General features: G+C 41.6%; 1 protein-coding gene across 1 annotated transcript in view; it reads left to right on the forward strand.

Moving 5' to 3' along the window:
- The window catches only part of LOC111140755 (myosin IIIB), a 427,320-nt gene that overhangs the window by 300,229 nt on the left and 100,045 nt on the right, over positions 1-27,046 (forward strand). The window contains exon 32 of the mRNA XM_022492953.1: positions 8,129-8,213. Coding sequence (XP_022348661.1) covers positions 8,129-8,213 — 85 coding nt within the window. The remainder of the gene's footprint in view (positions 1-8,128; positions 8,214-27,046) is intronic.

The raw sequence follows: 27,046 nt of genomic DNA on the forward strand, positions 1-27,046 counted from the left end.
GGAGAGGGGAACCTGAGTGGCTCAGTGGATTAAAGCCTCTGCCTTTGGCTCAGGTTATGATCCCAGGGTCCTGGGATCGAGCCCTGCATCGGGCTCTCTGCTCAGCAGGGAGCCTGCTTCCCTTCCTCTCTCTCTGCCTGCTTCTCTGCCTACTGTGATCTCTGTCTGTCAAATAAATAAATAAAATCTTAAAAAAAAAAAAAATCCAACAGGAGACCAAAGAGAAGAACAGCAACAATTCTGGAAACAGAAAAGCAACCACCTTCTGAACGGTAGGACCGGTGGAGAAGTGAATCCAAAGCGACGGGAAGATAGACTGCAGGGGGAGGGGCCAGCTCCCGCAAGCAGCAGAGTGATGGAGCACAAAATCAGGACTTTTAAAAGTCTGCTCCATTGAGGGATATTGCTCCAGAGGCTAAACTGGGGTGAAGCCCATGCGGGGTCAGTGTGGCCCCAGGTCCCGTGGGGTCACAGAAGGATCGGGGGTGTCTGAGTGTCGCAGAGCTCGCAGGTATTACAGCAGGGAAGCCAGCTACAGAGACAGAGCCGAGGAGTCAGCTCTCAGCTCAGGGTCACCTTGAACTGGTCACAGGCTGGGTGACCTTGGAGTGCAGCCAGAGGCCAGGGACACGGGAGTGATTGAATTGTCTCTGAGGGTGCACTGAGGAGTGGGGCCCCGAGCTCTCGGCTCCTCCAGGCCGGAGACTGGGAGGCCGCCATTTTCATTCCCATCCTCCGGAACTCTACGGAAAGCATTCAGGGAACAAAAGCTCCCGAAAGTGAACCCGAAAGGATTACTTAGCCCGGCCCCTGGTTAGGGCAGTGCGATTCTGCCTGGGGCAAAGACACTGGAGAATCACTACAACAGGCCCCTCTTCCAGAAGATCAACAAGAAATCCAACCAAGACCAAGTTCACGTACCAAGGAGAACAGCAGGATTTCAGAGGAGGAGAAAGCAAAGCATGGAATTCATGGTTTTCTCCCCATGATTCCTTAGTCTTGCAGTTAATTTAAAATTTTTTAACTTTATTTTTTTTCTTCTTCTAAATTTTTTAAAAACTTTTACCCTTTCCTCTTTTAATGTTTTTTAACTAGTTTATCTTAACAATACTTTTCATAAAAAAAAAAATACTAATCTTTTTTGAACCTTCATTATTATAGTCATATTTTATCCTTCATTGTATCTAACTTTATTTTTTGTATACACATAGGGTTTTTTCTTCTAAAAAATCTGGAGTACAACTTCTTCTAATAGATCAAAATATGCCATAAATCTAGCTCTGGGCTTGTTCTAGTCTCCAACCTGAGCAAAATCTCTCCACTTTCTTTTTCTTTATTCTCCCAACCAACTTACTTTATCAACTCCTTTTTTAGAAATTAAAAAAAATTTTTTTTTTCATCTTTATAGACATATTCCATCCCTTCAATGTGTTTACCCTTATATATGTTTTTCATTCTTTAAAATTTTGGGAGGTAGTTTCTTCTAAGAGACTAAAATACTCCCAAAATTAAGTGGGTGACCCTGTTCTAGTCACCAGTCTAATATATATATTTTCTTTTTTATATTTTTTAAATTTGTTTTCTTTTTTTCTTTAATCTTTTTTTCTGAACTTCTTTTTATCCCCTTCTCCCCCCCCATGATTTGGGGTCTCTTCTGATTTGTCTAAAGTGCATTTTCCTGGGGTCTTTGCCACCCTTTTAGTATTTTATTTGCTCCTTCATATATTCTTATCTAGACAAAATGACAAGGCAGAAAAACTCACCACAAAAAAAAGAACAAGAGGCAATACCAAAGGCTAGGGACCTAATCAATACAGACATTGGTAATATGTCAGATCTAAAGTTCAGAATGATGATTCTCAAGGTTCTAGCCGGGCTCGAAAAAGGCATGGAAGATATTAGAGAGACCCTCTCTGGAGAGATAAAAGCCCTTTCTGGAGAAATAAAAGAACTAAAATCTAACCAAGTTGAAATAAAAAAAGCTATTAATGAGGTGCAATCAAAAAGGGAGGCTCTTATTGCTAGGATAAATGAGGCAGAAGAAAGAATTAGTGATATAGAAGACCAAATGACAGAGCATAAAGAAGCTGAGCAAAAGAGAGACAAAAAATACTGGACCACGAGGGGAGAATTTGAGAGATAAGTGACACCATAATACGAAACAACATTAGAATAATTGGGATTCCAGAAGAAGAAGAAAGAGAGAGGGGAGCAGAAGGTATATTGGAGAGAATTATCGTAGAGAATTTCCCTAATATGGCAAAGGGAACAAGCATCAAAATCCAGGAGGTGCAGAGAACCCCCCTCAAAATCAATAAGAATAGGTCCACACCACATCACCTAATAGTAAAATTTACAAGTCTTAGTGACAAAGAGAAAATCCTGAAAGCAGCCTGGGAAAAGAAGTCTGTAACATACAATGGTAAAAATATGAGATTGGCAGCAGACTTATTTACAGAGACCTGGCAGGCCAGAGAGAACTGGCATGATATATTCAGAGCACTAAATGAGAAAAACATGCAGCCAAGAATACTATGTCCAGCTAGGCTATCATTGAAAATAGAAGGAGAGATAAAAAGCTTCCAGGACAAACAAAAACTGAAAGAATTTGCAAACACCAAACCAGCTCTACAGGAAATATTGAAAGGGGTCCTCTAAGCAAAGAGAGACCCTAAAACTAGTATGTCAGAAAGGAACAGACAATATACAGTAACAGTCACCTTACAGGCAATACAATGGCACTAAATTCATCTCTCAATAGTTACCCTGAATGTTAATGGGCTAAATGCCCCAATCAAAAGACACAGGGTATCAGAATGGATAAAAAAACAAAACCCATCAGTATGCTGCCTACAAGAAACTCATTTTAGACCCGAAGACCCCTCCAGATTTAAAGTGAGGAAGTGGAAAACAATTTACCATGCTAATGGACATCAGAAGAAGGCTGAGCTGGCAATCCTTATATCAGATCAATTAGACTTTAAGCCAAAGACTATAACAAGAGATGAGGAAGGACACTATATCATACTCAAAGGCTCTGTCCAACAAGAAGATCTAACAATTTTAAATATCTATGCTCCTAACATGGGAGCAGCCAACTATATAAACCAATTAATAACAAAATCAAAGAAACACATCGACAATAATACAATAATCGTAGGGGACTTTAACACTCCCCTCACTGAAATGGACAGATCATCCAAGCAAAAGATCAACAAGGAAATAAAGGCCTTAAATGACACACTGGACCAGATGAACATCACAGATATATTCAGAACATTTCATCCCAAAGCAACAGAATACACATTCTTCTCTAGTGCACATGGAACATTCTCCAGAATTGATCACATCCTGGGTCATAAATCAGGTCTCAACCGGTATCAAAAGATTGGGATCATTCCCTGCATATTTTCAGACCACAATGCTCTGAAGCTAGAACTCAATCACAAGAGGAAATTTGGAAAGAACCCAAATAAATGGAGACTAAACAGCATCCTTCTAAAAAATGATGAGTCAACCAAGAAATTAAGGAAGAATTGAAAAAATTCATAGAAACAGATGATAATGAAAACACAACTGTTCAAAATCTGTGGGACACAGCAAAGGCAGTCCTGAGAGGAAAATATATAGTGGTACAAACCTTTCTCAAAAACAAGAAAGGTCTCAAATACACAACTTAACCCTACACCTAAAGGAGCTAGAGAAAGAACAACAAAGAAAGCCTAAACCCAGCAGGAGAAGAGAAATCATAAAGATCAGAGCAGAAATCAATGAAATAGAAACCAAAAAAACAATAGAACAAATCAACGAAACTAGGAGCTCGTTCTTTGAAAGAATTAATAAGATTGATAAACCCCTGGCCAGACTTATCAAAAAGAAAGGACCCAAATAAATAAAATCATGAATGAAAGAGGACAGATCACAACCAACACCAAAGAAATACAAATAATTATAAGAACATATTATGAACAACTCTATGGCAACAAATTTGACAATCTGGAAGAAATGGATGCATTCCTGGAGACATATAAACTACCACAACTGAACCAGGAAGAAATAGAAAATCTGAACAGAACTATAACCAGTAAGGAGATTGAAACAGTCATCAAAAATCTCCAAACAAACAAAAGCCCAGGGCCAGATGGCCTCCCAGGGGAATTCTACCAAACATTTAAAGAAGAATTAATACCTATTCTCCTGAAACTGTTCCAAAAAATAGAAATGGAAGGAAAACTTCCAAACTCATTTTATGAGGCCAGCATCACCTTGATCCCAAAACCAGACAAGGATCCCATCAAAAATGAGAATTACAGACCAATATCCTTGATGAACACAGATGCAAAAATTCTCACTAAAATACTAGCCAATAGGATCCAACAAAAACAGTACATTAAAAGGATTATTCACCACGACCAAGTGGGATTTATTCCAGGGCTGCAAGGTTGGTTCAACATCCGCAAATCAATCAATGTGATACAACACATTAATAAAAGAAAGAACAAGAACCATATGATACTCTCCATAGATGCTGAAAAAGCATTTGACAAAGTACAGCATCCCTTCCTGATCAAAACTCTTCAAAGTGTAGGGATAGAGGGCACATACCTTAATATCATCAAAGCCATCTATGAAAAACCCACCGCAAATAACATTCTCAATGGAAAAAAACTGAAAGCTTTTTCGCTAAGGTCAGGAACATGGCAGGGATGTCCATTACCACCACTGCTATTCAACATAGTACTAGAAGTCCTAGCCTCAGCAATCAGACAACAAAAAGAAATTAAAGGCATCCAAATCGGCAAAGAAGAAGTCAAACTATCACTCTTCGCAGATGATATGATACTGTATGTGGAAAACCCAAAAGGCTCCACTCCAAAACTGCTAGAACTTGTACAGGAATTCAGTCAAGTGTCAGGATATAAAATCAATGCACAGAAATCAGTGGCATTTCTCTATAACAAGAAGACAGAAGAAAGAGAAATTAAGGAGTCAATCCCATTTACAGTTGCACCCAAAACCAGAAGATACCTAGGAATAAACCTAACCAAAGAGGCAAAGAATCTATACTCAGAAAACTATAAAGTACTCATGAAAGAAATTGAGGAAGACACAAGGAAATGGAAAAATGTTCCATGCTCCTGGATTGGAAGAATAAATATTGTGAAAATGTCTATGCTACCTAAAGCAATCTATACTTTTAATGCAATCCCTATCAAAATCCTATCCATTTTTCCAAAGAAATGGAACAAATAATCCTAAAATTTATACGGAACCAGAAAAGACCTCGAATAGCCAAAGGAATACTGAAAAAGGAAGCCAAAGTTGGTGGCATCTCAATTCCGGACATCAAGCTCTATTACAAAGCTGTCATCATCAAGACAGTATGGTACTGGCACAAAAACAGACACATAGATCAATGGAACAGAATAGAGAGCCCAGAAATAGACCCTCAACTCTATGGTTAACTAATCTTCAACAAAGCAGGAAAAAATGTCCGGTGGAAAAAAGACAGCCTCTTCAATAAATGGTGTTGGGAAAATTGGACGGCCACATGCAGAAAAATGAAATTGGACCATTTCCTTACACTACACATGAAAATAGACTCAAAATGGATGAAGGACCTCAATGTGAGAAAGGAATCCATCAAAATCCTTGAGGAGAACACAGACAGCAACCTCTTTGACCTCAGCCACAGCAGCTTCTTCCTGGGAACATCGCCAAAGGCAAGGGAAGCAAGGGCAAAAATGAACTATTGGGATTTCATCAAGATCAAAAGCTTTTGCACAGCAAAGGAAACAGTTAACAAAACCAAAAGACAACTGAAAGAATGGGAGAAGATATTTGCAAACAACATATCAGATAAAGGGCTAGTATCCAAAATCTATAAAGAGCTTAGCAAACTCAACACCCAAAGAACAAATAATCCAATCAAGAAATGGGCAGAGGACATGAACAGACATTTCTGCAAAGAAGACATCCAGATGGCCAACAGACACGTGAAAAAATGCTCCACATCACTCGGCATCAGGGAAATACAAATCAAAACCACAATGAGATATCACCTCACACCAGTCAGAATGGCTAAAATTAACAAGTCAGGAAATGACAGATGCTGGTGAGGATGTGGAGAAAGGGGAACCCTCCTACACTGTTGGTGGGAATGCAAGCTGGTGCAGCCACTCTGGAAAACAGCATGGAGGTTCCTCAAAAAGTTGAAAATAGAGCTACCCTATGACCTAGCAATTGCACTACTGGGTATTTACCCTAAAGATACAAATGTAGTGATCCGAAGGGGCATGTGCACCTGAATGTTTATAGCAGCAATGTCCACAATAGCCAAACTATGGAAAGAACCTAGATGTCCATCAACAGATGAATGGATAAAGAAGTTGTGGTATATATACACAATGGAATACTATGCAGCCATCAAAAGAAATGAAATCTTGCCATTTGCAATGACTTGGGTGGAACTAGAGGGTATTATGCTTAGCGAAGTAAGTCAGTCAGAGAAAGACAACTATCATATGATCTCCCTGATATGAGGAAGTGGAGATGCAACGTGGGGGTTTTGGGGGGTAGGAAAAGAATAAATGAAGCAAGATGGGATTGGGAGGGAGACAAACCGTAAGTGACTCCTAATCTCACAAAACAAACTGAGGATTGCTGGGGGGAGGGGGACTGGGAGAGGGGGTTGGGGTTATGGACATTGGGGAGGGTATGTGCTATGGTGAGTTCTGTGAAGTGTGTAAACCTGGCGATTCACAGACCTGCACCCCTGGGGATAAAAATACATTATATGTTTATTAAAAAATTAAAAAATTTAATAAAATTAAAAAAAAAAAACAACAACAGGTTGCCAGCTGCCACCACTGGACATTCTAATTCACTAGGTCTTGGGTGGGGCCCAAGAATGTGCATTTCTAATAAGTTTCTAAGTGATGTTGATGCTTTCTTTGTTGTCCTCATGAAGTCATGACCATGTGGCACCTGCACCAGGGGAACCTCTGATGTAAAGCATGTTAAGAAGGAACTTGAGGGGCACCCGGGTGGCTCAGTCGGTTAAGTGTCTGTCTTCAGCTAAGGTCATGATGCGGGGTCCTGATCCAGGTCTCTGCTCAGTGGGGATCCTGATTTTCCCTCCCCTCCGCCTGCCATTCTCCCTACTTATGTGCGTATGCTCTCTCTCTCTCTGTCAAATAAATAAATAAAATCTTTAAAAAAACAAAACAAAACAGAAGAAGGAGGAGGAGAAGGGATTTGAAGTTGGAGAGCCTGGGTGGCTCAGTTATTTGAGCATCCAACTCGGGATTTTGGCTCTGATCATGATCTCATGGGTTGTGAGATCAAGCCGGATGTCAAGCCCACCCCCTCCCATGAGCTCTGCACTCAGTGGGGAGGCTGCTTGGGACTCTCTCTCTTTCTCTCTCCCTGTCTCTCCCCTTACTCGAGTAAGCTTACTCTCACTCAAATAAATAAATAAATCTTAAAAAAAAAAAAAAAGGAACTTGAACCTGAATTAAGATTTAGTGGAAAAGAGGGGCATGATTGATTAGATATGGCTAGGCACCCATGGTCACAGAAAGGAGAAACTGTATTTGTTACTCCCACTCTTGAGAAACTTATCAGTGAATTGCCCTCCTTTACAGTGTAGAAATGGATGACTCCAGAAGTGATTCCCTAGTTACAGTCTGTCCTATCCACATTGGGACAGTCCATTCCCCGATGTACATTCTGCATCAGCACCAGCCCCGCCCTGCCTAGCTGGAACTGGAAACTGGCCTGCTGTCTAGCACACTGCCATTCCAACTCCTACACACCACCCTGGCAGTTGAGCTCTCCTGGGGGCTTCTAATCTCTGTCCACCATCTCTATCTCTTGAAGAAAGGTAGCTTGTTTTCTCGTACCTGTGAATTATTTTACCGAGTTTGCTGGCTGGGATCACAGAGCAGGTCAGTCTTGATGATGTGTGTAGACAAAGGCTGTAGAACAGCAAGAGGGCAGGGAGAGAGGTGCTGTGGAGTATGGGTAGGCGCTAAAGCCTAACCCTGCCTCTGAACCTAGCCATAGATCTCTAAGTTTTTGTCTGTTTTCTTGTTTGTTTTCTGCCCATTCTGAGGGGCTCCCATAGATCATACAAGAAGTCCACAAACAGAATTCAACAGTGGCCATGCAGAGACTTCAAGCAACTCTCCTGTTGTCACTGAGAAAAGTTGGTGAGTCATATCCATACTGTTCTTGGTCTTACACTCAGGTGCTCTGTGCCCAAGGACACTGAAACAGAAGTATTTCTGACAATGTGTTATATTGAAGAGTTGGAGAGAGTAGAGCCAAAAAGTGTTTTTTATCAGACTCTCCCAGGTCAGAGGTCATTCCTCTGTGGGCAAAAAGTCTTTATTCTGCAGGGCAACCTGGACACAATCCTGCTTTTTGGGTTCTCTTCATAGTAAAGCAGGTACTTGGCCTTATTCAGTTAAAGTGATTTTTCTCAACTGGGGACAGTTTTGCCCCTCTTTCCTCTGGGACATTTGGCAGTGTCTGGAGATATTTTTGTTGTCACAGCCTCAGAGGGAGGAGTTGTGCTGATATCATCTGGTGAGCAGAGGCCAGGGGTACTGCTGAACATCCCACCCTGCACACCACAGCCCCCTCACAACTAAGAATTGTCCAGCCCAAAGTAGTCCAAGGGGGGAAAACCTTGTGTTTAAGATAAAGCAAAAAGGGAATATAATTGCCCGTTTACCCACAGTTTCTAGTTAAATATAACTCAAAATAAGTAGAGCATTATAGCTCATCTTCATGGTACACAGGAGCTGCTCGGGTCTGCAGAGGACAATGCCTGTGGCTAAATGTAGGCTTAGGTCACTTTAAATCAGCCCAGGCCAGGCCAGGACATCAAGCACGGGAGACTCAAGGAACACCCAGGCTTCCAGTTCTTCAGGGATATCTCCATAACCTACCTTTTCCCAGAAAATGTTTTTAGGTTCTGTCATATGTGTCACCAAGAAGAGGCTGCAAGTATAGGAAAGAGCAGACTGTGGCAAAGGGACGGTCTAACTAGGATGAAGCTTGCCTTTCATATTTTCCTCTAAATCAGTTGTAGGGACTTGTTCATTAAAAATTTACTCCAGGATTTGGAGAAAGAAGCAGATCATTAGAAACTTCTGTACATCTTTTCACTTGGAAAAAGAAGTGGTTTTGATATGTAATTTTAAAAAATATTTCTTAGTTTTCTGAGATTTCTTATTAATATTTTTGAGACTTGACGAATTACATTATCAGTACTTCTCTAGTGGTCTCAAACTGTTGTTGGACTGCTTATAAAGTAGACTAGTTTCCCAATAAAACAGCTCATTCAAGGGCACTTGAGGAAATATTATAGGCCTGTCATCTCATACTAGAATAACAAAGTTTAGAATTTCTGATGCAGCAGGAAGACCACTGACCTTGGCAGGTGGAAGACTTGGGTTCTGGTCCTAGTGCCATTTTCCAGTGCTTTGACCTTGGACGACTCAGTGACCCAGTTTGGTAAATGGCTCTGGCTCCAGCCCAAGCCTGACCCCCTCAACCTCAGCTGGTGGCTGACTTTGCACATATCAGGGTAGTGCTGTGAGCAACTTCAACTTGGCTTCCTGAATCTCAGAATCTCTCTTTCTCTTCAGCTGTTCTTCCTTCCTTTGCTGTTGTCAAAAGACTACAGGTATTTTCCTTGAACAGGCTAACTAATGCCTTCATTTGTGGTCCTGCCCTCCAGGCCCTGGAGGACACACTCGCTTCCACAGCTTTCATTCTCTGCTGTCTCTTTCCCTTTTGCTTATACCTTTCCACATCCTACAAAAGAGGCTACTCTTAGCCCTGGCCTCCCTCTTACTTTTACTATCAGACTGTCTTAGACTGATATCCAGGTCATCTACTTCATTCCATCACCTACCCCTCCCTTTTTTATCCTAAAATCTGATCTTTGCCCTCCCCATGTCTCTACAACTGCTCTTGGGAATTTTAGCTCCCAATGGCTAGAACCTCATCTTCATCAGACTCAGCAGCATCCATTCCATGAGCCATGCTGGCTTCAGGTTGTCCTCTTCCTTGGGTGTCTGTGGACCTGTGGACTTCAGGCTCTTCCTCTAGGATACCCTGGTCTCTGTCTTCTCTGGCTCCATTCTCCTCCTCCACCCACCATTAAATGAGGCAGTTCTCCAGGTCCTTGACTTTCTTCTCTGCTCTTCACCTGGGTGATATCCTCTCTCACTGGTGTGTTCTGATATCAACTCTCAGCTCAGTGAGCATAGTTCTCCGGTCTCTGTTCTGAACCCCTTACTCCCATGCCCAACCCTGCTGGCCATGTGTTTCTGACTTACATACCAGGGCCTTGGCAGAAAAGTCCCCAGCAAAGCACCTTTTGTGCCTGACCCTCCCACTGTGGTGAGTTGCACAGACACTCTCAGCGGACTAGCAGTCAGTTTGAAAAACTGGCAGTCAGTTTTTCTTTCTGGCAGTCATTTTTGATCCCTGCCTCTCATGCATCCCCACCTCCAGTCATTTTCTTAGAGTCCTTCCCTGGTCTGGGCCTGCCATTATCTCATCCCCTCTGTCTCTTGTTTCTTGTCTTTATAGACCAGCTTTTATTTCTGACACCTGATCAATTGTCCTTAGCATATTCTGACTTTTCAAAGAACTTTAATGGCTTCCCATTTTAGACCAAAAGAGGTTCAGACTTCTCAGTGTGCCGTATCCAGCCTCTTTCTGTCTTGCTGGACTTTGTCTTCCAGACTCACCTCCACCTTGTCCCAATATGCACCCTGTGCGGTCAGACTTACTGCTTGACCAATGCATCTACCTCTGTTCTCTCTGCTCATGCCTTTCTTTTCAGCTCTTAGCGATCTCATCAAGATACATTGTCGTAGCCCTTTCCTCCATGATGACCTCAGTGCTCATCAACGCTCCTTGAACCTTTGTAGTCCATTTTAACAGAACTACTCAAAATCCTGGTTCGAGACAAAATAGTGAACTTTTATCAGAATGTAAATCAACCCACAGCTTTCCTCATCAAGAAAGTTTGCTATGTAAAAAATATCGGTTCAGCTAAATAATGTACTTGGTGATAAGTTGATTTACATTCTGGCACAAGCTCCTTAGGACGTTGTGAGCAATAATAGCTCACAGTCAGGGCTCTGGTGATAAACAGACCATGCTTTGGTTTATCGATCTCTGTCGCTTTTCACGTATTGCCTGGTGTTGTGGTTGACTGTATGCTAGCAGGTCAACTTCTCAAAGGTGAGGGCTGAATCTTACTTCTCCCTGTTTCCAGGATGTGCAGTAGGTACTCAGTAAGTCTCTTGACTTGACTTCCAACACCCCTCTTAAGGCTCAGATTTTTATGAAAGAAGTGTTCTTCTTGCTCCATCTTTGGGTGGTGGCAGCAACAATAGGATACCGAATAACTCATCAGCTAGGACATGCCTGCCCCAGGGAGCTAGAAGTCTCATTTTGCCCTCTGTGCTTGCTGATCACCTGAATCCTGTGGATCAACCCAGCGGTTGACAGGAAGGAAGCCAAGGGGAAGGAGATGCCAGGGAAAGGAATGGGCAGAGTAAGAAGAAAGCTAAATCATGCCAATGTTGATGTTCTTAGCAGCAATTAACAGACCCTCCAACCAGTATATTTAAGAATCCCTCAGGATAGAGGTCTAAACACAGAACTTCCAGTGCTGGTTCAGTTGCTCGGGGATGTCATTTAAGACATGGGCCCTCTTCATCTCTCGGCTACTTTCAGTGTATCAGCAGTGCCCCCACTTAGGGTCACAAGGTGGCTGAAGCAGCACTAAGCATTACCTCCTCACCTGGCAATGTCCAAAGAGGAAGGAAGGGCTGGATGGGAAGGGGGCTCTCTTCAGGAGTCTGTCTCTGTTTCCCAGAAGTCCCTAGGACACCACTTGCATCTCACTGGCCAGCAATTGGCAGTTTGCTGGGGTGGCCCTGCCAGGGAGCTGCAGGGCAAGCTGGGAATGTGAGGATGGGCGTTTGCAGCTTTATAAGAGAACATGCCAGAAGAGTCCTGGAGGGGTAGTGTAGGGAGCAGATAGGTACCAGGGAAAGATAAAGAGCAGGCAGAATCAGAGGGAGGAGTTCATAAGGAAGACCCAAACATGACAAGAAATATTGCCGGGAATAAAAACAATATAATCATTCAGATTCACTCAACATTTGTTGTGAGTCCAGATCTTTTCCCACAGTGATCTCATGTGATTCTCATTCTTACCTCTCTGATGGTATCACTGACTCCATGTTACTGATAAGTAAACCAAACAAGGAGGGCTAAGATGAGTAGGTTCCACATGCTGGTCCAGAGACCAGTGCTGAGTTGTACGTATCAGATTTACCTACTTCTGCCCCTAATCAGCTCATCGGGAGGGTCACCCAGTGTCACACAGAGAATAAATGGCAGGTCTGGGTTTGAAATCAGAACTCCTCTCTCCAACACTAAAAACAACTAACATTTGATACTTATTAACAAATTCCTGGGCATTGTACTAAGTGTTCTACATATATTACCTTATTTAATCCTCATGTAACTACCTGATGAAAGAGGTCCACATTTTATAATTTCTGACATTAAGTTATGACGAGTCATTTGCTCTCTGGTGGCAGAGTCTGGAGAAGCCCTGCAGAAATGGCCCCTTCAAGGGGAAAGAAAAGAAGGAAGAACAGGTCCTCAGCCTTGGACCTCAGGTAGCTAACAGAGAAAATGTGTGTGGTATCTGCCACATCTTTGTGTCCTTCAGTGACACTTTTGTCCATGTCACTGATCTTTCTGACAAGGAAACCATCTGCCATGTGACTGGTGGGATGAAGATGAAGGCTAACCCAGATGTGTCCTCTCCCTAGGCTGCCATGTTGGCTGCCCAGGGTGTAACCCAGAGGGTCACATCTCTGGGCATCACTGCCCTCCACATCAAACTCCAGGTCACAGGAAGAAACAGAACCCAAACCCCAGGACCCGGGTCCCAGTCAGTCCTCAGAGCCCTTGCTTGCTCAGGAGTGAAGGTCAGGTGGGTTGAGAATGTCAATCTCACCGCCCCACCCCATCCCCCCACAACACTTGCAGGAAACGGGGTTGCCGTGGTCGCTGTCTATGAACAGGATTCCTCAAAGTATTGTTTTCTGTTAATCAGTTGCCTTTGTGGAAGCTTAAAAAAAAAAAAGTAATTTGCCAGCGTGGCTTAGTCAAGTGACAGAGTCGGGATTTGGATGCAGGCCTTCTGACTCCAGAGCTGACCCTTTTGAGATACTGTTACATTCTGCTGCCAATCTAGGTTCCAGGCTCCAAATGCTTAGCCCATGGCTTTTTCCTGCTCTGTGTTCTTTATCACTGTCATTGTAACAAATCGTAAATCGCAGCCAGCTAAGGAATAAACTCTGATTGGCGTAAAACTGTCGTCCTGTGATGGTTGGAAAAAATGCCAGCACTGAAGTCTGGGGACAAAGCCTCATGGAGAAGATAGGTGCTCCCCTTTGTGTACAGTGGGGTGGGAGCTAATGTGGCTAAGGAGAAGGCAACTCCAGGTTGAAAGTAGAAATCAGTGGCTGGGGTGTCGCTCCTCTGCCCCACTTCCTCCGTGAGCCTGTAACTGTGTATAGCAAATGACAGAAAGGAAATAGTCTTTTATGTCCTGGGGCTTTGTTCCCCTGATGGTGATCCTCTATTTTAATGCTGATAAGTACAATAGTGAGCATTATGCTCCTTAATTTAATTTGGCCCACATATGGCAAAGCTCTCGCTAGGCTTTTATTGGACATTCTTTAGCACAGCCAGCCTGTTGTAGTATAAAAAGAAGCCCCTATCCTATAAGGGAGGCAGGAGATTGTAATGCTGGCGCACGCGTTTCTGCCAGGCAGCTTGTAACACACCTCCCGAGAAGCTGCTTCGTGGGGGCCGCTTGAGTGAGGATTCAGACTCAGAGTGATGGGAATCTTCATGACTCAGGCAGCTCAAACAGTGCTGGCACCTCGTGAGAGGGGAAAATGAGCACATATTTCTCCCGTGTGTCATCCTTGCAGCTCTGAGGCTTGGAGCCAATTGGGCTGACCTCAGAATCGATGAGCCAGAGGAACAGCCTCCCAGTCAGGGCCGACTGTGGACCAGATTTTCATGTGGGCTGTGAAAGTACAGATTGCCACATCTCTTGACACACAGTGTGCGTGGGGGGTTATAGCAGAAATATGTGGCATCGTGAAGAAGATGAAACGAAACAGATCTTTTCTTACGTATCAGGAGGACCTTTCCGCTCCCACCCTTCAGTCCCCACGCTCGGTTTTCCTTCCACTTCCATTTCACCACCTCAGGAGGCTAGTGCCCTCCAGCAAACTTTCTACTGCTGTGGCCAAGTCAATGCACTAAGGCATTAGAGGACCTTATGAGGACCCTGAAGGAGATAGGCAGCAGGCGTGGGAGCAGTGGTGGAGGCGGTGGCCTTCTTCGATGAAGCTCTGGTGATGTGAAAGATAGTCTGTGTGTTATCTCATCTGGGTGGAAAGCAGATGGGTCTTGGTGACAGTCCTGGGTTTAAACCTTAGTTCAATGCCTTATAAGCTGTGAGTCACTAGGCAAATTCTTTCACCTTTCTGAACTTCAATATGCTGGGCTGCAAAACGGCAATGAGTGTGGATTAGAGATGATCTATGCAAGAGAACTAGTGTAGTTCTAGACATACAATAAATGCTCAAGGGATAAAGACTAGCTGCTGTTGTTTGTGGTGATGGAAGTGGTAGCAATAATGGTAGTAATGGTATTTAAAAGGTTACTGTAGGGACACTTGGGTGCCTCAGTCAGTTAAGCATCTGCCTTTGGGTCAGGTCATGACCCCGGGGTCCTGGGTTGGAGCCCCGTGTTGGACTCCCTGCTCAGCGGGGAGCCTGCTTCTCTCTCTCTCTCCCTCTGCCACTCGCCCTTCTTATGTTCCCTCTCTAATATAAATAAATAAAATCTTCCAAAAATAAATAAAGGGTCACTGTAAAGCTAACCTGATATGAAGGGTCAAAACCCCTCTGGCTTTGGTCTAGGGCTTTAGATTAAAATAAACATTGAGGATTCCAACACTTTAGAAACTTTGAACAATGCTTACTCTCTGCTTTAATTTGAGAGCCAAATTTTATTTTTTTGTATTCCTGGCTGTTATCTCAGGGATAAATCTGAGGTTGACTTTGGGCCTGACTCACCCTTGCCAGTATGGCCGGGATTCCACCGGCACACCCTTAAATGATAACTTTCAGAGCTTACTCAATTATTAGGTTCTTCTCTGTGTTTCTTGATTTTAAAAATATTAATTGGTCACATTTATTTTCAAAACCTTTTTGAAGCCAGAAACCTTATCACCAGCTGAAAGGAGCTGCAGGGAAAAAAATCTGTTTTGAGTTATATTTTTCCTTGTGGATTTGCCTATGGCTGTACATAAATATTTATCTGAACTATTTCAACAAACCTTAAATCATCAGCGATCCTTATGCAAAGGAGCCTTTTAGAAGGATTGTGGATGTAAAGAATGTCAGCAGTCCAAGTTCTCTTTATAGGACCAGATTCCAGAGATTGGAGGCCTCCTTTAAAATTATTTGGAGCTGTTTGGTGCTTTTCAATATGTCTTTTGTTTTCCTGTTTCTGTATATCTGTTCATGCTGTTCCCTCTGAACAGAATTTCCTTGACAGTTCCTTCTTTACCTGTTGCTATATTACCCATCCTTCAAGGTATCATGTAGGTAGCACCTCCTGGAAGGCCTTGAAACAGACTAGAGCTAGGAGAAGAGCATTCCAGGAGGGAAAAAGTGTGAGCCATGTTCCAGAGGCAGGATGTCGGAACACTCTCGAAGGTGAGGGGTCCAGCGGGATGAAGGCTGAAGGGGACAGGGTGGGGGGTGGGGTAATGCAGAGAGTACTGTAACAGACAGTAAGGCAGATGGGAGCCAAGACGTGGGAGGCTTAAAAGATGCGCGGAATATTTTGGACTGTGTTCTATAAGCTGAAAGATGTACACATACAGCCATTGGATAGAATGTGGTCTGCAGACATATTTTGTTTGGCCCACACAATGTTTTTGAAAGTCTTAATTAGTTTCCAACATATAAAAATAGATTTCTTGGAACAATTCAGATTTCTGATGGCTTTTGAAAAATTGGGGTATCTAGCAGCAGCCTACCAGAACCGTGTAGAAGCTTTCATTGATACCTACTCATGGTCTGCTTAATTCATGGCCTGGTCCCACGAGCATCTGAGTCTGATTCCTGCCCAGTGTGTGCAGAGGCACCTTGTAGGCAGAGGAAGCAGTTCAGGTCACAGACTCTGCAGCCAGATTGCTTCTGTCTAGGCTCAGGTCTGTGCGTCCAGCTAGCTCCACGACCTTGAACAAGTTAGAGCATATGTCTAGTCATGGCACCCATCTCCTATGGCTGTTGTGAGAATAAACTATACGGAATGTTTAGAAGACTGCCTAGCATGTAGTAAATGCACAAAAATGTTAACTGCTATTACTGTATTCTACATGAGATAATAAACTCCAGAGTTGAAACTGTCACTCGCTTCTGAGTGATTCCACTAAATCTGGATCTAGAATCATGGGCCATCATAAGCATAAAGGTAATTGATGAGTGAATATGTCCTCTTTGAGTTTTTATTTCTGTCGGAACCAGAGGTAAACTTAATTAGTTTGACCTCAAGAAAAGCTTCTTGTTTATGTTGAGTTTGACTTGAACATAATAATTGATTTTTGATAAATTAGGGATCTGTCTTTCTCAGAAACCTAACAGAGCTAACAAAATAAGTGAAGGGAAATGTTAATATTGTCTCATTTTTTATGATGGATCTAACTGCCTAACTCAAAATAAGATCCAGGTCTAGGAAGATGCTTAATTATGTGTTTTCTTTATGAAGCTCATTTATTGGCAGGTAACTGTCTATGGTTAATATGTTAATTTAGGGTTGGTTCAGGGGCAGCTGGTTAGCTCAGTTGGTTAAGTGTCTGCCTTCAACTCAGCTCATGATCCCAGGGTCCTGGGATTGAGCCCCAAGTTGGGCTCCCTGCTCAGCAGGGAGCCTTTTTCTCCTTCTTCCCACCCCTCCCCACTGGTGCTCTCTCTCAAATAAGTAAATAAATAATATTTTTTTTTAAATTAGGGTTGGTTGCTAGGAACCAGATGTAGTAAACTTAAGCAGAAATGATATTAGAACACATTTTTGACTTGGGTTCTCTGACCACCCTCCCCACATACATGAGATCCACACTTCAAGGCAATGTTTTACGCCTGATATCTTAGACAAACATAAAGCATCTTCAGAAATGATATGTACAGTTTGGCATGAAAACCAGTATTTGGTATGTTTACCATATCCTACATATAGCTGAAGTTGAAACACCATCCCACCAAGGCCTCTAATATGTCACCTGAGGACACGAACACATTTGCCATCAGCAAATGATGCTGTCAGCAAATGATGGCATGAGCTCTGCAGAGTTGACCTGCAAAGTTGGATTCACTTTTTCTCTGGAAAACTTGAACATTTATAGAGAACTTTGGTCCAATGACATTTAATTTTATTTGGATAAATATCATTTAAAACTGAATCATGTATTAAGGTTCTAAAATGTTACTCTTTAACTTTGTACTTTAAATGTCAAATAGGTCTTTATAAAAAATCGATTTCTCTCTCTGTCTCCCTCTCTCTCAATATCTCTGTCTCTCTCCTTATACAGTTGATACCTACACCTCTAAAGTCCTGGCTTCTCACCTAAAGGACAATTTCAAGTAATGACAAAATCAGGCAGATTCTTCTGACCATTTCATTACCTTTGTTCCCATTCTACATTATCCATTTTGTGAGTGTAGGAATTTCTAGAAATTCAGTATATCTCTGATATTTACTTTGCTTATATCCTAAACCATACCCTTATAATTCAGGCTCAGAATGAGTTTTTGGCAAAAATACCCTTTCATGTTGAACTTACTTTGAAATAAAGAAAAAAAAAACTTGAGAAAAGAAAACTTGCTCAAGTTGAAAATACTGCAGGAAACAAAATTTGTGTAAAAATGAATTCTGCATAAAAGTGTTTTATCATCGGGGCGCCTGGGTGGCTCAGTGGGTTAAGCCACTGCCTTCGGCTCAGGTCATGATTTCAGGGTCCTGGGATCGAGCCCCGCATGGGGCTCTCTGCTCAGCAGGGAGCCTGCTTCCCCCCTTTCTCTCTGTCTGCCTCTCTGACTACTTGTGATCTCTCTCTCTCTCTCTGTCAAATAAATAAATAAAATATTAAAAAAAACAACATTTAAAAAAAAAAAGTATTTTATCATCAACAGTTAAGGAAACCTATACCATAATCCTGCAGGTAGAAGGAGGATTAACATTGTACATTTCCATAACCTTATTAATTTTATTTCATTTTCTTCTTCGGGTTGAAAGGAAAAAATAATCAGCGTTTCTGCTTCAAGTGTGTTTTGTGAATTCCGGGGCAGTTGGCTTCTACCTGTAGGGCGCAAATAATTCCACTCTATTTCCCGTTAGCATTGCCCCAGTCACTTTAAACTAAGAAGAAACCTAAGCAAGTGTTCACCACAGAAGCTGTTGACAGTAGTAATGCCACACTTTTTCTGTGTGTATCTCAGTGACTTCTCAGACTTGTATCCTCGATGAGTAGACAAAACAGAAGGAGGGATGAATTTTCTTCTTTTCATCTGAATGGTGTAGGTCAGGAAGACAGGAATAGAGAGAGCTTTGGTGAAACAGGGCTCTAGCGACTGCTGTGATTGAGAAATTAGATAATAAACAGACCCTGTTACCAAGATTCTAATGGCCTAAAATCAACACAGTCTGGAGACACAGGCAGGAATGGCCTTCCTCGCTCTGGCCCAGACCTTCCCCAGAGAGCTCTTTGTGTCAACAAGAACAGCCAGCGCTCCTGGCTGGCTCCCAGCGCTCAGAGTGGGGCTATCATTTTTGTTTGCTTTGCAAATATCTTAATGGGAAGTGGTTCAACACCACCAGTGGGTCAGTCTGAGGAGCTCTGCTTGGCAGCTGTTAGCTCTGAGAACCACACGGCTGCTCTCGGGTGGAGGGAGGCAGGCTGACGGGTAACTACCCCGCGCCAGGTTGAGGCATCTCCTTTGCTTATTGGATTTACTGACTGACAGGAAGCACCTTGTTATCTTTTATTTTTAATTTGTTCCTCCTGGGAGCATAAGGATGTTATTCTCAGATCCAATTGTGCTTTTCCGTCTCGGGCACGGCCATTGTCTCCATTCGTTTCACTCGCATGCCGCATACTTCTTTCACCTAAGTGCGTTTTCATAGGATGTGGAATTTAATATTAAAAGTGGTGGTGTGGTGGCGGTGGAGGGGATGGTATTGTTGTAGGGAGAAGGATCTGGTATGTTAGCCTGCCAGGAGGGCAACACTACAGCCCTGTCTTCACGTGGGATCTAAAGACTGGAATGAACGCAGCTTTCTTAAGAATCCCTGCTCTGCTGGTCCCTTCATTTTCTCCTCTCTTCCTAAATTTGGCTTTCACTTGTCTTGACCCATGGGAATGCTTACCTGGGTGACTAGGCCAACTCGTGTTTTTCTGGATCTGTGTCAGTTGACACTGGCACAAATGAACTCTTTCTTTATGCTTTCCTCACTGGATTGAGGGCAGGGTTGGACGGTTGCCACAGGGCAGGTTAGGGAAGTTCCTAGACTGATGACAGACTTGTAGACAGGTTCCAAATGCCCCATTTGTAAAAATGCAGAAAGTTTAGATGACTTTATAAATGCTGGAACAAATGTCCAGCTACCCTCAGTAACAGTGCAGACTTGCTTCTAAGACTATGTCCTTTCCTGAAGATTTCCACACTTTGTAGGGCTGCCTGGCACTTGAGAGGAAGGGCTCTCTACAGTCTACTAAACCTGCTTCTACTAAGGGAAAGATCTTGATGAACTTATTTTCTCCACTTCCTCATCTTTAAATAGAAGACAAAATGGTACAATGTCTACCTAACCAGGTCGAGAAAGTTCAATGAGATAATATATATAAAGTATGTGGCATCTCATCTGACACATAAAAAGCACTCAAATAGTAAAGAGGGAGTTATTGTCACTCTCTCTGAAGCATTCACCTTTCTCTGTGTACTTTTTAGTGTTCTACATTTTTTCCTGGGCCTTCATTTTGAAGCCTGTGATTCTTAACTCTTTAAAAATAAGCCAGTGCCAGGGTGTTTGGGTGTCTCAGTTGGTTAAGCATCTGAATCTTGGTTTCAGTTTATGTCATGATGTCAGGGTTATGAGATCGAGCGCCATGTCTGGCTCCATGCTCGGCATGGAGTGTGCATAAGATTCTCTTTCTGATCCTCCCTACCTCGCTCTCTCCCGCTCTAAAAAATAAATTAAATTAATTCATTAAGCCAATGCCAAATTGAGGACACTTTCAGTATCAAAGTAAATAATGATAATAAAAGACTATAATCCATTGAATAAAATAAGAATCCATTAATCCACACTGATAGAAAAAAAGGAAGGAAGGAAAGGAGAGAAAGGAGGAGGATGAAAGAAAGTAACAGTGTAAGCTTTTCTTTGCAATAAAATGTGAAACAGTAAATGTAAAAGGAATGATGAAAACAGAAAATAATTGTTTGGCAACTACCAAAATAATCATTGTTTCAGACAAGAATCATCAGTGGGCGCTAAAACCAGTAGATGAAAGTTTAAGGAATAACAAGCTTTTCACATACTCCCTGAGGAAATCTCCATGAGATACTTAGCAATTACAGTAGGGGTTGGGGGGATCTGGTAGACAGTGCTTTAGCCAAATGGTGAAAGTTAGCATCGCCTACAACTGGACAAATTGACAGCATGTTCCTCCTGATACAATGCACTGAGGAGAACACAACCTCACTCCTGTGGACTTCCTGACAAATGTGCATAACCTGAATCTCATGAAGAAACAGCAGACAAACCAAACAGACCTCTTCCAAAATTACTAACCTGTAGGCTTCCAAATGAAAGACAAAGGACGATGAGGAACTGTTCCAGATGAAAGGAGACTAGAGAAACATGACAACTGAATACAGTGTAGGGTCCAGAATTTTTCTTTTCTGTAGAGGAAGATGTTGTTGGGACAGCTGACAAAGTCTGAATGTTCTATACACTGGATGATAGAATGTATTAATGTTAATTTCTTGATTTTTTTGGTTACTGTACTATGGTCATATGTGAGAGTGCCCTTGCTTTTAAGAAGCACGCACTGAAGTATTTAGGGATAAAATAACATCAGATCCAACTGACTCTGAAATAGTTCAGAAAAAAATATGTATTTTTTTGTGTATATGGGATATTAGTATACATGTACCAAGAGAAAGAGAGGAGAGAGGATAAGGCAAATGTGTACATTGCTAATATTTGGAGAATCTGCTAGGGAATATACAGAATCCCTTCTGCTGTTCTTTCATTTTTACTATAAATATGAAATTAAGTCAAAATAAAAAGTTAAAATTAAAAAAAATCAAGTCAGGGCTGCTTCCTGCTCTTTGGCTGGGCACTTCATCAGCCACTTTCTCTTTAGATCCCACTTCCTCTCAATCCAGACTGAAATGTGTCTTCACGTCAGCATTGCCCTGCATGCTGTCTGTCCTTGAGCTTCCCCACTGTGACACTGCTGACTGCCACACTCTTATTGAGGCTTTTTCACCTATTTTTTTTTTAATTCCCTGAACTGTTCCTCCCCACCCTCCTGCCCCCTCCCTCAACTGTCTTTGGGCCTATCATTAAGACCATGCTTATCATGCACTTTATTTCAGGATTTTTTGCTTCTCATTCTCTGAGCCGAGCCTTGCTTCCAGAATTCAAAGAGGAAAACTGGGTTAAATATTCTCTTTTGGGGGTGTACTGGTGATGAGAGCATCAAGCAAAGGATGTGGATGTTAGACTTGTCTCTTCCTCTGACTTGAATTAGATAAGTCACGTCAGCCTTTCAGGCCTCAGTTTTGCCACGTACAGCATGAAAACAGTGTGAAGTTTCCTTTGTCTCCATGAGTCTGTGCCCTGGCCTAATTCAGTCTTCAAAGTGCTAGAACTGTAACTCAAAATTAACTCAACCCACAAGTCACCTTATGACCCCACCCAAAGTAGAGACAGAGTTCCAGAAAGGAAGCCACCCCAGATACCTGTCATTATCCTTCTCCCTTCTGTCAAGCCTGAAGTTTCCCCATTGAGGGACTTGTCTCTCAAAAGTACAGAATTATAAAGACTAATATAACACCTTGCTATGTGTGTGTTTCTAAATTCTGACCATGCATATATCTCCCAATTCTTCTAAAATCCTTTTGTCTTATATTTACATTTCATTCTGCCTAAAAACACCTTCAGTTTGGCAAGAATTTTTATTCATATTTTCCTGATGAAGAATCTGAGGTACTGATTTGCCTGAGTTAGAGTTGCCATATTTAGCAAATAAAAATGCAGGATACTCACTTAAATCTGAATTTTATATAAAATTTTTTTTAGTGTATGCCCCATGAAGTATTTGAAAAAACTTATACCAAAAAAATAATTTATTATATACTTAGAATTCAAAATAGACCATCAGGTGGGTGTGTTTTAGCACCAGCCCAAGTGCTCTGGAACTAATATGTCATGAATATGTACATGTATATCCATAAATATATATCATAAAGTATGTTGCTAAATTTTACTAGTGTTTACAGTAGCCTTCTGGCCTCTACATGCTGTAACATGTAATTTTTTTAGCCTATAGGAGCTTTCGCTTGAAAACATATCCAAAGACATCAATTCCTATTTATTTATTAAGGGCTTTACTCAGATATCATCTGCTGTAGCCATTCAATCTAAAATTGCAGACCCTGCCTCCAGCACTTCTTATGCCCCTTTCTTGCTTCAATTTTCTTTGGCATTTCTGTTTAATGTGCTGGCATATTTACTTCTTTCTTTCGTTCATTGTCTGCTTCCCCCACGAGAACGTAGATTCTTAAGAGGATAGGAATCTTAGATTTCCTTGTTACTGCAGTAGCCCCAGTAATAGCAAGAGACAAAGGTACTCAAAAAATATTTGTGGAACGAACGAGTGATGTCTGGGAGGTCATTGAGAACCTTTTATTGCCCATGTAATGTATGTTGTATTTATAATTATACAAAATCTTAAGAAGTCTTTCCACCAAATTAGAATCTTGACTGTGGTACAGTGTACATTATCTTAACGTTAATCCATGGATACAAGGTAAATAAAAGGTCAGCAGGTCAGGGATCAAGGGGTATCTCTAGATGGAGTTGGACTTAATTTAATCTACTCCCTGGCAAGTTTTCTAGAATTAAATATTAGTCACTCTAAGCAACATTTGAGATCCCAAATATGATTGTGTGACTATCTGAAAGACTCCAATTAAAAAAAAAAAAATAGGTGCTGGAGGATGCTGATTTGAGTTTGGAACAGGATGTCTGGATGCCACCTGTGCAGATTATTCAATCAACCCAAGCTTCCTCTGTGAAGAGGGGACCCTAGTAGGACCTAGGCTGCTGGCCCTGACACGAGGATTAAACAAGATGATCCGGTCAGAGTCTCAGCACGGTAAAGTGTGTTTGGCCCACGGCTGTGCACTTCTTCAGGTCACAGTGTTCCTCCTCACTACAGCATCTGAATCTCATCCCTGGGTCTGAGGCCAGTTTTCTCTTAGCTCCCTTGGTTGCTGACAAAGAACTGAAGTAAGTTTTATGGGTTACTTTAAGTGTGGGTTATTTTAAGGGCTCTTAGTTCAATGTCGTTTTTTCCAATAAGGGAAGCATTCTCAGCAGAATGAAAAAAGGCATGACAGCTGTCTGCCATAAAGTAGTAAAGGAGAAAAAAAAGAAATAAGAATACAAGAACTGGCAAATTAAGGCTGTCTGGGCTTATGGTTGGGGAAAAGCAATGAGGCAAACATATCAAATTTAAAGGACTCAGTGGGACTTGGGAAATTAGCATAAGTACATACATCTAACTAGTAGTGCTAACTTCGAGCAGCGGCATTATGAAACATGCATCAGGTTTTTTCAGTCCTTTTGATGAATTTGTCCTTGAGCCATATTCTAAAACTTAACATAATTTTGTGTCCAAGAACAAACAAATACCGATCTATTTAAGTAACTTACATATTCAACTTATTCAGCGGTGATACCGATTGGGATACTGAGATACAGGGCATGCCTTCAGAATCTTTATGAAAGCTACCAAGCGGCCAAACCTAATGAAAAACAATACAAAAGCTGTGATCATTCTTTCTTGTTTCCCTTTTTCCCTGCAATACTGGTGATCTTATTTTGTATGATTGTTCTTTGTTTTCACTTCTTCTGTATTCTTTGTGTTTCCTTCATGTTATATACCAAAGCCCAAGAATAATGTTTTCCTTCTTTAAGAATCAACAAATTCCTAAAGTATCCCAGTTAAACTGATAATGAGGTACACCTCCCGATTTTTTTGGCTAAAGAGGTAAGCAAAGATTAAAAAGACTGGATAATCCCCAGTATTGATGATATATGGGAAGTGGGTCCTTTCATAGTTTTCAAGTATGAATGTTAGCTTTTGTTGCCTTTTAGAGAAGATTTTGGTGGTATAATTCCAAAGCTTTAAAACAGGTAAAGAAGGGGCACCTGGGTGGCTCAGTGGGTTAGAGCCTCTGCTTTCGGCTCAGGTCATGATCCCCGGGTCCTGGGATGGAGCCCCACATCGGGCTCTCTGCTCCGTGGGGAGCCTGCTTCCTCCTCTCTCTCTCTGCTTGCCTCTCTGCCTACTTATGATCTCTGTCAAATAAATGAACAAAATCTTTAAAAACAAACAAACAGGTAAAGAATTTGTTTACCCTTTGACCCAACTGCATCAATTAAGATTCATCCAAGAACATAATTACATGAGTATTCATAATTATATGCACGGAATAATTCATGATCCATTATTGATAATATCATAAAATTGGAAACAAATTTCTAAAAATAAGAGATTAAATCATTTATGATAATTGCCCAATATAATACTTTAAAGCCATAAATGTGACTTACATGCATATTTACATATGTGCATATTACACAAAAGATATCAAAAGATGCTTGTAACTACCAAATGGAAGTTAAAATGGCAAACATATCATAAGCCTTTGTTTTTTAAAATGTATATTATATGCATAGAAAAACAACTGAAAAGATATGTAGCAAGATATTAACAGGAGTTATACCTGTGTATGGAAAACATCCCTGAGCTTTATTTTCTTCTCCTTGAGTATCTATTTTAGATAGTATAAAAATGAATACATAACTTTTTTTAATCAGAAAAAAAACCTTTTTAAATCAGAGAAAGAAAAAGGAAACATTTTGCCATCAGTCCTTTTAGTCGTTTACTTTGGGGAGAAAGTCAAAGATTACTCCACTTTCATTGATTAGTGATGGGTGAATATTCAGACCTTTTGGGAATTTGGAGCATTTTCAGTACTAAAATATAAAGAAGAAAAGACAAAACTGATGAACACAGCAATAGGAACACCTCTGCTATCTCAAAAACCAAGTGGCTTGTTCTTTGCTCTCCCTCCCTTAATCAGAATGTGATAAAGCTGACCTTCAGTAGTTGATCTGCAGACCCTTTTCATTGGTCAGGATGTGGCAGCAGATGGGTTAGTTACTGCACCAAGTTTTCAGTGTGGTTGTGCTCAGTAGATTGTAGAATGTACCGGGAGGCTCCAATTCGACCCAGAGTGGAAGAAGTGGCCAGGGTGGGCAGAAAAGGCTCTTCTCAGGAGCGGACACCCAAGCTAAAGTGTGAAGGTGCAATGGCCAGACAGGAGACGACATTCCAGGTAAAAGCACAGAAGTATGACTACAGCCCTGAGGAGTTTCAGTGGGGCTTGGCAAATGCTGATGTGTTGTGATGGTGGTAAAGAGCAAACAAAAGCATTGTAGGGGCTCCTGGGTTGCTCAGTCTGTTGAGCATCTGACTCTGGGTTTCAGCTCAGGTTGTGATCTCAGGGTTGTGGGATGGAGCCCCACATCAGGCTCTGCATTCAGCACAGAGTCTGCTAATGTTTCTCTCTCCTTCTGCCCCTCCCCTCCTCTATGTCTCTCAACTAGGTAAATAAATCTTAAACAACACAAAAGCATTCTAGAAATCCTAGCTTTTTAAGTTTTATAATACAATATGCATTATCTTACACATTCTGGATACCTTTAAACTTAATGTGATAATTTGTGTTCTTTGTAGAACATTTTGTCTTCCAATCCTCTGTGTCTTCAGAGCTGTTTAAATAAATACAAGCAGTAAGGAGAATATGCAGTGACTATCTAGCTGACGCAGATTTGGGAGGAGTAGATGCACAGTGACAATACGGGGAGATTTGGATCTGGTACACCCGCAGCCCTCACTATGTTCAGGTGCCATATAAGAACTAAATAAGAATGCTTCAGTGGCCAGTTGAGGTTCGATCTGTGGCCAGTTTGTATGGAAGTCCTGTTAACACTCAGGTCAGCACAGGATCTTTTACAAAGGCCAGTGTCCTTTGCTCTGATGTCATGTTTTAAATGTCTTTATTTACCTTACCTTGAAGTTAATTGAAACCATTTGCAAAGATGTTTATGTTTTCTATTATCCTTCATGGTGATTTCCACGAGGAAAGTGGTATGACTTATTTGTCTGACATGTGCCTCCCTCAAGATTCACGTGGATCTGATAATATTAAAATATCTTGGTCTGAGCGTTTATTCTGGAGGGTGGATTGGCTGCTGCTGCTTGGGAACAAAAAATTGGCCTCTTGTTATTAAGAGCTCCATATACAACAGATTCTTTTTTCAGGGCTATCAAAGAAGCAGGAACAAATTTGCTTGGTTATGCTGATTAGCCTTTCTCCCAGGGCTGTCATGGACGACACAAATTTACAATGAGAACTACTCCCAAATCTAGAGACAGCGGGAAGCTAACAGAAATCAACCCACAATGAATTAGCAGCGACCTATCTTGTTTTGAAATTAGAATGTGCTTTCAAGTATGAACGACTAATGGATTTCTTCA

Source organism: Enhydra lutris, unplaced genomic scaffold (genome assembly GCF_002288905.1).
Source record: "Enhydra lutris kenyoni isolate GAN:26980312 unplaced genomic scaffold, ASM228890v2 scaffoldscaffold1, whole genome shotgun sequence".
In the NCBI taxonomy this organism is placed as follows: Eukaryota; Metazoa; Chordata; class Mammalia; order Carnivora; family Mustelidae; genus Enhydra; species Enhydra lutris.